Source organism: Saimiri boliviensis, chromosome 18 (assembly GCF_048565385.1).
Source record: "Saimiri boliviensis isolate mSaiBol1 chromosome 18, mSaiBol1.pri, whole genome shotgun sequence".
Classification (NCBI taxonomy): Eukaryota; Metazoa; Chordata; class Mammalia; order Primates; family Cebidae; genus Saimiri; species Saimiri boliviensis.
In genome coordinates this window covers 43,073,085-43,085,317 of record NC_133466.1, presented here as the reverse complement: position 1 = coordinate 43,085,317, position 12,233 = coordinate 43,073,085, and the positions used below count along the sequence as shown (strand labels likewise).

Sequence of the window (12,233 nt, the reverse complement as noted above, 5' to 3'; positions counted from 1 at the left end):
TAGCTGGGATTACAGGCATGTGCCACCATGCCCAGCTAATGTTTTGTAGTTTTAGTAGAGACGGGGTTTCACCATGTTGACCAGGATGGTCTTGATCTCTTGACCTCATGATCCAACCGTCTCCGCCTCCCAAAGTGCTGGGATTACAGGCTGGAGCCACCGCGCCCGGCCATTTTATATTTTTCTAAAGAAAAATAGTAAGTCTGTAAAACATTTTTAAATTTTGCCTACATTATTTGGAACAGTTAGCTGAGCTTCAGCGTGCACTGGTCCACAATAAAGTTTGACTGAGAAAAACGTCCATGTTATCTAGAGGGCATGCTTCCAGAATGACAAGGAGGATGGAGTGAGAAGGTGGAGAGCTTTGACCAGATTCCTATTGGGAAAGAATTCTAAACGGCAAGTCCAGTTTGGTCTAGATAACTTATGATACAAATAACAATAGTAATAATGGATTTTTATGTGGAAAAAAAATACCTAGAATCTCAATTATGCTTTTATTTTTCCAAGTTCATGCCTAATCCTTATTTATGAAATTACGTGATTTTTTTCATGTTTAAAATCATAGCATAGCAACCATTTTGTATTTTCTTCACTTAACATTTCTCACATTGCTTCGTAGACACCATAATGGTATTTTTAATCATTTCATATTATTAATTTGAATTAAAGAACAAGAATTATCTCCTTTGTTTTTGAACATTTATTTTCAAGTTTGCATTATTATAAGTAACACCAATACATGTTTTCACGTTTTCCTTTACCAAGAAAATTATAATTTTTCACATTTTTTCCTTTACCAAGAAAATTATAATTTTTCTGGAATTGAATAATTGAGTCAAAGCATATGAAATATCCTTATAGTTCTTGAGATGAATTTCTAGCAGAGTTTATCAATATTTAAACTCCCACCTGCAAACTAGAAATATTCACATTTCATCATATTCCCTTTTTTTTTTTTTTTTTTTTTTTTGAGGTGGAGTCTCACTTTGTTGCCCAGCCTGGAGTGCAGTAGCACAATCTTGGCTCACTGCAACCTCCGCCTCCCAGATTCAAGTGATTCTCCTGCCTCAGCCTCCTGAGTAGCTGAGATTACAGGTGCCTGCCACCACACCTGGCTAATTTTCTATTTTTAGTATTGATGGGGTTTTGCCATGTTGGCTGGGCTGGTCTCGAACTCCTGACCTCAAGTGATCCACCCACCTTGGCCTCCCAAAGTGCCAAGATTTAGCATCAGATTTAGCTCAGAATGTTCTCATCTTATTCTACACATGTATCATTTTAAACTACTTTGTGTCTTCTACCCTCTCCCCCAATCTAGAACAAATGATACAATGTTTAGCAGTTGCTAAACATTATAGACAGGGATTGCAGACAGGAGCCATTGCTCCTGGCCTCGTTACATCCTTCACAGCACGGGCAATAACATTATTTTTTGTCTTTTGCTAATTTAATAGATACAAAATGACAGTTATGGCTTCAATTGGTATCTCACTCTTGACCCCCTCCATTAGATATTTTTTAATATGCTTGTTAATTATGTCCTCCCTTGGATAAATACTCTCCATGTCAGACCTAGTTCTTTTCAAGTTCTGATTCTAGTTAATTCATCAAATATGTAGGCCTCCAGGCTCAAGGGAAAGCCGTTTTATAAGGCAGTCAACCTAGTGTTTGTGACTGAAGTCAGATGATTTTTTGTCATTCCACTTATAAAACTCCAATGCAGCCGAATGAGTTAGGTGTATCTTCTTTTCCTCAACCAGTTCTAGTTTTTAATTCTTTGGCTATTATGTCCTCCTCAAAGACCCTCTTAGTCCGCCTGAGACCACTCAAAATCCGGCCTTTCCTTCGTCCCAGACCTCTACTTTCGTCTTCACACAATTAGAGTTTCTGCCACTGAGAAGAGGGAGCATAAAAATAAGTTTTTCTGTGTGTGATCCAGGAAGGAAAAGGCCCTCATTCAATGAGAAAACTCACACCTATTACCAAGATTACGGCTCTACTGTTTCTCAATGTTCGTAAGGCTTTGTAGGAAAGGACAAAGATGAAGAATGCTGATGAGAGGCTCTCCCGTAAACTGAGATTTCTTTGCTTGATCCCATCAGGACTCAGACTCCTAGAACACCCTCTCCTCGGACAGAAGAAATCCAAAAGCTGCTTCTCTGCAGCTGCTAAACATTGTATCATTTATTCTAGATTGGGGGAGAGGGTAGAAGACACAAAGTAGTTTAAAATGATACATGTGTAGAATAAGATGAGAACATTCTGAGCTAAATCTGATGCTCCATTATATAGTGATCCTTTATTAAGCATATTTCCTTCTGTCTTGGTTTTATTTCATCCTTCATTTTATTAACCTTTCTATGTATGCATCAGAGGCCTTCAAACCAGGGTGCCTATCCTCCTGGGGTATGATGTATTATACCTCTAAGGGTAGATGTGAAGTATTTGAGGGGCATGTAGACATGAGCAGTTTTAAAACAGTTTTTGGAACTTTAATTCCTTCTGACCTCTTTCTTAAAGTTGATCTATTCAGCACATGCAGGCTTCTTTATTACCACCTTTTAATGATTGCTCTGTCCCACCTGGCAATATGCAGGCATCCCTCTCCCTCCTTCTGAATCCTACAAGTATTTCCGGTGTGAAAGTTGCTGGGTCCAGGCCAGGTGCTGTAGCTCATGCCTGTAATCCCAGCATTTTGGGAGGCTAAGGCAGGTGGATCACGAGGTCAGGAGTTTGAGACCAGCCTGACCAACATAATAAAACCCCATCTCTATTAAAAAATAAAAAATAAATAGCCAGGCGAGGTGGCAGGCACCTATAATCCCAGCTACTCAGAAGGCTAAGGCAGGAGAATTGCTCGAACCAGGGAGGCAGAGGTTGCAGTGAGCCGACATCGCGCCACAGCACTCCAGCCTGGATGACAGAGCAAGACTCTATCTGGAAAAAAAAAAGTTCCTGGATACAAAGAGATCATTACAAACGTGTAGAGATAGTGGATGATGCTACACAAAACATCTTTTTCTAAATGGCAGTTCTCTTGTTGTTTGCTTTTAATACAACTGAAGGAAGAACCTAATTAATTTGTCAGGTTATAAATCATTAAAATAATTATTCAAGATAAATTCTACAGTGTGAGTTTTGAAAAATAAGTAAGGAGTTTAAATAAGTTACATTGTTAAAAGAATACTGAAACAACATTTCTTCAAATTCCATGTACTTCCACATATATGAACAAACTTTCTCAACGTTTTTATCTATAAAGGTTTTTAAAAAAGAAGAGAATTCCCAGTTTTATTCCAGCAATTACTAATATCCATTTGCTGATACATAGAATAATTGGGGAAAATGAATCATCACTTCATTTATAAATACACTTCTAATAACATTTCATTCTTAATTTTAGTAAGTATCAATGTTTATACAAATTATGTTTTATTCCATTTGTGGTTGTCATAGAAAACTAAAAAGTTATTTCAATGTTTATACATTTTTCTTATAACAATGCATGATGGAATGATAAAATTCTATGAAGTAAATAAAATGGAGATACAAGTTTTTTTTTAAATGATAAAAATTTCTGATTTTTAAAGAGCTTGTTCAGGTATATTTAAGTACATAATGTGTGTATTTAGATTCATTGGATACACTTAAAGGAGTAATATGTTTTATTTGAAATCATCAATATTTGGATAATTTCAAAATTTATGATGAAGAAACATGTCGATTTAAATATGTGCGAGGGGAATACACAGATTTTCAAAATTCTTTAAAAGGGTGTTTAAGCAATGGATGCTTTTTGAGAAACAGAAGATACAAAAAAAAAAAAAAAAAAAAAAAAAAGGCAAAAGCAGATAAATACAGAACATCTCATTGTGCACCTGAAGAGCTCTCAAGGTGATGTGCTTTTGATGCTGCCAAGAGAGCATTTCATAGCGGGCTCTGTCTTAAACCTTCTTGGGATTCTTAATTAAGATTTGTCCTTTCCAGTCTAATGGAGTGGTATGATTCTGAGCAGACACGTTAGTGACATGCCATTTAACTGTATTAAAAGATTATTACCAAAGAGCTTTACAAATTTTCATGAGTTTTCACTCTTAGTTACATTTCCATTTTTCTTCAAATAGTAACAAGTAGCTAGCTTTTATTAAATGTCTACTGTTTTCTAGGCCAGTGACTCTCTTGAGAAATTATTATACATGCAAATTTTCATACCCCAAACCTATTGAATCAGAAACTCTGGGCGTGAGGCCCAAATAGAGCATAATTAGGATGTATGCCAAGGAAGATAATATTTATTTTGGCTTGGTGCCTTGAACATAGTAGGCATTTAATAAAAGCTAGCTGCTGTTTTTTGTTTGTTTGTTTGTTTGTTTGTTTTTTAATAGTTCCTTCTAGCTCCTTGGAAGAATTTTTCTAGTTAATTCTAGATCCATAGAAAAAATAGTAGTAATGTGTTCAATTATTCATAGGCTATAATGGCTTAACATGTTTAAAATAAAACTCATTGCCTTCTACCAAAACAGATTTCCCAACTTCCACATTTCTATCAATGATAAAATATACTTATTGTTTTTTTTTTGAGAAGGAGTTTTGCTCTTGTTACCCAGGCTGGAGTGCAATGGCGCAATCTCGGCTCACCGCAACCTCCGCCTCCTGGGTTCAAGCAATTCTTCTGCCTCAGCCTCCTGAGTAGCTGGGACTACAGACATGCGCCACCATGCCCAGCTAATTTTTGTATTTTTAGTACAGACGGGGTTTCACCATGTTGACCAGGATGGTCTCGATCTCTTGACCTCGTGATCCACCCGCCTCGGCCTCCCAAAGTGCTGGGATTACAGGCTTGAGCCACCGCGCCCAGCCTGATAAAATATACTTCTATAAACCTCTGATGGTTTCAACCAGAAAGTTCTTTATTGAAAGGCCACACTCAGTGATCTCAGATGCCCATAAGCCTGGACTTATTTCTTCTAGCAGCTGCTCCAGGTTCTGAAATTCTCCCCATCAAAGTCATTTAATTGTGTCAGAAAGTTTACCCGCATGTCTTATATTAAAATTCACATCAGTTTCCTGGAGAAGACAGGTATTAATACAAAAGCATATCAGCTATTCAGAATGACTAGGATTCACTTAGTAGAGCCCTCAGGGTCTTGTGTTATTGCTCCAGCTGCTGCTGCTGCTGATGATGGTAATGATCACAGTCACCTTTTTCTGGAAGAGGATCTGAGCCATCATGGCAGAAAACAAATCAGGAGGTCTAGCAACTTGCCCAAGCTCACCGATGCAGGGAGAGACAGGGCCTTATTCCCAACCAGGACACCTAGTGCCAAGAGGCCACTGCCCACTTTCCTTTGCCCTAGAGAACTGCAAACAAAACTGGACTTCACCCACTTCACAATTTGACCTGGCATCAGGTCTAAATATTGCCATCCCTCAGGCTCTAGAACCCCCAGTGGGAATTCTGCCTGGTACAGGATTCAGCCTGTACCCTGTATTTTCTGCTCATTGTATCTTTGTAAAACACTGTCTTCATCTGTTTACAATCTTGCTGTCTTTTTATTTTCTCACTGTCTTAGCGCAGAGATCATTCAGCTTCAGTGACCCCAACGATCACTTAGGTAGCTTGTTCAGGTGCAGAGTCCTAGGCTCTGCTTCCTAGGGGACTGATACAGTTGATCTGGGGCAGGAGTCTGTGAATCTGAGTTTTGATCACCTCCACTCAGGTAATTGGGATTGTCCAGGTCTAAAAACCACATTCTAAGAAACAATGCTAGTTTGTGCATTAAATCCGAACTGAGTTTGTGACTTAAGGTGCCCCAAAATTTGGTTTACCTTATTTGCTCCACACTTATATAATAAAGAACAAATGTTGACAGCTCTTTGGCTTAATATGAACTGAGAAAATGAGCTTTTATGTATGTATTTCAGAACATGCTATGTTGAGCACAGATGGCTAACCTAAATCAAAATATCCAGAAGCATATGTATCTCAAAAGTATTTTTCTTCCCTTTGGGGGAACAGCAAACAAGAAACTAGAATGAAGAAAGATGACAGGACCAAAGTGGGGCCTCAGAAATACGAGCAACTTCTCCATATAGAAGACAACGATTTTGCAATGAGACCTGGATTTGGAGGTAAGTTCCATCCTCAAAAACTCATGTCAAAACCCACCGTACTGTCAAAATGGAAGTCAAAAGAACTAAAACAGATTTACAAGAAAAAAAACAAACCCATCCAAAAATGGGCAAAGGATATGAACAGACACTTTTCAAAATAAGACATATATGAGGCCAACAAACATATGAAAAAATGCCCATCATCACTGATTATCAGAGAAATGCAAATCAAAACCACAGTGAGATACCACCTCACGCCAGTTAGAATGGCGATCATTATAAAATCTGGAGACAACAGATGCTAGAGGGGATGTGGAGAAATAGGAACACTTTTACACTGTTGGTGGGAATATAAATTAGTTCAACCATTGTGGGAGACAGTGGGGCGATTCCTCAAGGACCTAGAAATAGAAATTCCATTTGACCCAGCAATCCCATTACTGGGTATATATCCAAAGGATTATAAATCATTCTATTATAAAGACACATGCACACGAATGTTCATTGCAGCACTGTTTACAATAGCAAAGACCTGGAACCAATCCAAATGTCCATCGACAAGAGACTGGACAGGGAAAATGTGGCACATATACACCATGGAATACTATGCAGCCATAAAATATGATGAGTTTGTGTCCTTTGTAGGGACATGGATAAATCTGGAAACCATCATTCTCAGCAAACTGACACAAGAACAGAAAACCAAACACCCCATGTTCTCACTCATAAGTGGGTGTTGAACAGTGAGAACACATGGACACAGGGAGGGGAGCATCACACACTGGGGTCTGTTGCGGGGGGCAATGGAGGGACAGCGGGTAGGGGGTAGGGAGGTTGGGGAGGGATAACATGGGGAGAAATGCTAGATGTAGGTGATGCGGGGGATGGAGGCAGCAAACCACATTGCCATGTATGTACCTATGCAACAATCCTGCGTGTTCTGCACATGTACCCCAGAACCTAAAGTACAATAAAAAAATATATAAATAAATAAAAATTAAAAAAATAAAACAAGTAAGACCAAAATGCAAGTACAAACCATCAGTTTAGAACAAAAAAAGATTTTTGTGATTATCTTCTCTTTAATGAGAACAATTGATGAGTTATCCATTTTAAATAGATCAAAAACCTCATGTTTCTACTCTTTACACTCTGGTAAATAGTATGTGTTCCATACATAGTGAATGGTTATATGTTGCCTATATACCAACTTATTCTGACTAAAATCCTTAAGTTGGATACATGTTATGTATAAAATCTTATTGAATCTTCTTATGAGCTAGAATGCCTTGTTTTTGGGTAGGAACTATTATGACCAGTGCCATGGCTCCCTATGAACGTACTCTGCTGAACTGTCTTTTAAAAAATTGTTATCCCTTCTAACAATTAAGATTGATCCAGTGTTGGAACACCCTTTAATGCACGATCTTATTCCATCCTCACAGTGATTCTATGAAATAGGCACTATCATGATAATATTGCAATGTGAAAACTTGGTCTCAGAGAGGTTAAGAGATTTGCCCAAGGCCATGATAGCAGAAAGTGATAGAACTGAGTTGCGATGGCAGGTGAAGAAGACGGAAGTTCATATTACAGGTACATAACTGGAACAAAGATTTTCTTCTCCTCAGATTGCTTCATGTACACATAGTTGCACCCCTGAAGGCATCAAGTTTTCCAACAACACACAGAGAATGGTGAAATCATCAGGTTAAACTCTCTGGCTTACTGCTAAATCCATCCTGATTCTTCCTTCATTGACAAAACCTCCAGTTTCCACAACTGACAACTTTTGAGAGTCCTAGCGATGCGGAGATGAAGGAAGTATGGAAGAGGGTGAGAAGCAAGATCCTCAGGCAGTAGAACATATACAGCCTTCTGATGAATAATCCCATAAGTGTTCAGGGTGGGGAAATACTCTTCTTATAATGTGGTTATGACCAGGGAAAGCACTGTAGGCATGTGGGTACTGCAGATAACTAATTTGTTAACAGGCAAAACCAAAAAGTGTGTTAAATATTCTTATGTTGAGGGTTGGGGGGTTTTGGAGGGGAGTTGTTTTTTCTATTTCCTGAAATCCATTTGGTTCCAATTCTTTTTTTTTTTTTTTTTTTTTCTTTTTGAGATGGAGTCTCACCCTGATGCCCAGGCTGTAGTGCAGTGGTGTGATCTCGGCTCACTCCAATCTCCACCTCCTGGGTTCAAGCAATTCTCCTGCCTCAGCCACCTGAATAGCTGGGATTACAGGCACGGGCCAGGACACCAAGCTAATTTTTGCAGTTTTTAGTAGAGCTAGGGATGCATCATGTTGATCAGGCTGGTCTCAAACTCCTGACTTCAGGTGATCCGCCCACCTTGGCCTCCAAGAGTGCTGGGATTACAGGCGTGAGGCACATCACCCAGCCAGTTCTAAGAATTTGACCTTGATTTCATCACGTTTGTGACTCACACTTTGGTGAGCATCAGACTCACCGGCGGGGTGGTGGGGCGGGGGGGCGGGGCTGGGGGAGGTGCTGAAGGCACAGCTTACTGGGTTCCACCCCCAGAGTCTCTGATGCACTAGATCTCGGTGAGGCCAACGATTTGCATTTCTAGCAAATTCCTAGGTGATGTTGCTGGTCTGAGAATCACGATTTGAGAGCCACTGATAGGTGATCAGCCTCAGATTAAATCTCGGCGAGTTTAATTTTTTGTTTCCCAGAGCATTTTTCACACTTGTTGAATCATAATTTAAGATTTCAGAAGCCTTGAGATTAAGCAGGTTTAGAAATGTGTTGGTTTTTTTTTCTCCTGAGACTCTACGTTTTTAATCTTTTTTTTTTTTTTAACCTTTCTTCACTGCTTATCTCATGTATCCATACAACGGTTCTCCCAAGCACGTTTAAGCCAGCTACCGTTCTCAACAGACTGTGTTCCCCCACCGAATTTTCCCACAGTTTATATAATAGACTCTACAACTACCACCAGATGATATTCTGTCCCGTGGTCCTTGGGATGCTGTAAAGGATCTTTCCAACATTTCCTCAGCTTGCAGCAGGAATCCTCAGCCGAGAAGCTTGCCCGGCGCTGGGTTTCCGCCACGAGGAGGCGCCGGGCGCACGGGAACGGCTTGGCACTGTCCCGGGGCAGCCCGGTGGGGGGAAGCCCTGCCTGATGGATTTTCAACACGCATCCGAAAGGCTGCCCTAATGCCTGCCGGGTTGGATTCCTCAATTAAATTCGTTTCTGTCCTAGAGGAAAGGGTTTTTATGGAGATCATTTGAGGCCATGGAAAGCCAGAGAGATTGAGAGAAGAATGACCGTCCTTGAGTGCAGACCTTGAACCAAGCGGTCTAGAGGCTTTTACAGCAGAGTGGTCACCTGGGAGTTAGAAATGCAGATGCACGGGCCCCAGCCCAGGAGTCCAAATAAAAATCTGCAGTGATTCCCCTAAACCCTGCAGTTGAGAAGCACTGCTGCAGAGGACGAAGAGCAAACTCCGCTCTTCTCTTTTATCTGAAAACCCGTCCACCTCCGTTCTCCATCCCAGCCTTGTCCTCACCACCCGCCGCCCCGCCACAGAAAAACATGATTGAAATTTCCGCTCTGCTTGATCTGTCAGAGATACATTTTAAGATTTGTTTTAAATGAAAATGCATTTTAAAAAATTCTTTCTTTCCCGAGACGACTTTGTGGTGTTATTAAAAATGCAATTGAAATGTACTACTTAGTGGCAGGTAGCAAATCATCCCATGATTAAGAAATTTTTCAGAGAATCATAGACTGGGGAGAAATGGCATCCAAATGGCTTGCGTGTTTAGTCCGTTGGCGCAGAAAAATCCATAAATTGAGTCAGAAGTGTCAGTCCGGTAGCTCCATGAAATGCAGCCCTTAACTTTCTCTTGCCTCTCTTGGTCGGAACAGCTTCTTACACCAGTGGCCCATTTCTCTGTTCTCACAGCTGCCTTCCTTGGGGAAATCAGACTGCAGGATATAAAAGACAAGCTTTAATTTATCTTCTTTCTTTATGCTTGTCCACAGCACAAACACATGCACGGACTTCTTTCCTCTAGAGCTAAATGTAACTTCAGCACTTCTCTTGACTTAATGTGTTTTCCTAATTAGCTTTAACATTAAAACCAGCTGCTACTGCAGTGTTTTTTTCTTTTATAAAGCATTAGAAGATTAATTGACTCATTATGTGGAAACAGGAGGATATAAATTTAGGGGAGCTTTTTGTTTAACTTGGGTTATAAATTGCAGCTCATTTTCTTTATTTATGTTTTCCCTACCTTTTATATCTCCCATAACTAAGGGCTTTTTTTGTTTTAGTTTTACGGATGATAATATCTTTGCTTCTTCAAAGTGAAATCATTTCAGCATGCAGATGCTAGCTACAGAGTCAACCCAAAAGTTAATGTTATAAAAGCTACGTGTACCGTCTTTGCCTGTCAAATGAGAGGACTGTACTGAGAGTCAGAAGGATCTGGCTACTTTCCTGTCATTAACTGGGTTTCAGGCACAGGTTGTCACCTCGCTGAGTATGCACTCCCTCATGTCAAGTGGAGCTAACGTCAGTTCTCTCTAGCCAACAAAGCAGCTATAATGAAAACATTAGATAATATATTATATAATGAACTTTAAATGCATTATCCAAATCAGATGCATAACTTTTATTTAGACCTCATTATTCCAGCCTGCATAAAAACCAAATAGATGCTCTATCTTTGCATATGCAAAAAGGATTATAAATGTGTGTGCTCTACCTAGTGATCCCGGGAAATTAATACCATCATCGTAAAGGTTAATATTTATTTAATTTTTATTTTAAATGCTTTAGGTACTGAATTAATAAAAGTATCTAAACATTATTATTTACACTGTTACTTTTATTACTGATCCAATAGATCAGGCGTCCCTAAACTTTGTACACAGGGGGCCAGTTCACTGTCCCCCAGACCGTTGGAGGGCCGCCACATACTGTGCTCCTCTCACTGACCACCAGTGAAAGAGGTGCCCCTTCCTGAAGTGCGGCGGGGGCCGGATCAATGGCCTCAGGGGGCCGCATGCGGGCCTGCAGTAGATAATGAGTAAGTTGGTTTTAACACACCTGAATGGGGTTAAGCTAAGGACTTGACAAGCTTTCTTTCACATAATCACCGCAACCCTATAAAGCAGGTACCATATGCTTAGTTCTGTTTTGCAGATTCCATGAGGAGTTTGACACTAATGCGGGTTTATATGGCTACAAATTCCATGGATTTTAATCCACATGCTTTATTACCACCTTCTGTCTGTGACTCAGCTCCTTCTTTGTAAAAAGCAAGCTCTTTGGAGCGTTTACCCAGCTTGCAGACTCGGACGCTGCGCCCTGGCTTCCCACGCTGCTCCCTCTCTACTCCGCACGCTAGAGCCTAACGCAGCTCCTCAGACCCACGAAGAAGGGACAGCGGGACAGGAGCTCCGAAGAGGCAGCAGTGAGGGCCGGGGGCAGTGGCTCGCGCCTGTCACCCCGGCCCTGCAGGAGGCCGAAGTGGACGGATCACTGGAGCTGAGGAGTTCGAGACCAGCCTGACCAGCCTGGTGAAAGGGTCTCTCTACTAAACACACACAGACACACAAAAACGGCCGGGGGCAGTGGCTCGCGCCTGTCATCCCAGCACTTTGGGAGGCAGAGGCTGGCGGATCTCGAGGCCAGGAGATCAAGACCTACTAAAAAATACCACACATAAAAAAAAAGGAGCCGGGCACGGTGGCGCGCGCCTGTCATCCCAGCTGCTCGGGAGGCTGAGGCAGGAGAATCGCCTGAGCCCGGGAGGCGGAGGCTGCGGGGAGCCGAGATCGCGCCATTGCACTCCAGCCTGGGTAACAGAGCGGGACTCCGTCTCAGAAACAAACAACACACACACACACAAACAAAAACACACACCCCCACACACCACACACACACCACACACACACACACACACCACACACACCACACAGACACCACACACACCACACACACACCACACACACACACACACACCACACACACCACACAGACACCACACACACCACACACACACCCACACCCACACACAAAAACACACACACACCACACACACACAAACATACCACACACACACACCACACAC

General features: G+C 41.1%; 1 protein-coding gene across 1 annotated transcript in view; it reads left to right on the top strand.

Moving 5' to 3' along the window:
- Positions 1-12,233, top strand: part of GABRR3 (gamma-aminobutyric acid type A receptor subunit rho3) — a 53,806-nt gene that overhangs the window by 4,226 nt on the left and 37,347 nt on the right. Inside the window, exon 2 of the mRNA XM_003928335.2 lies at positions 6,023-6,135. Within this exon, the coding sequence (XP_003928384.2) occupies positions 6,023-6,135 (113 nt within the window). The remainder of the gene's footprint in view (positions 1-6,022; positions 6,136-12,233) is intronic.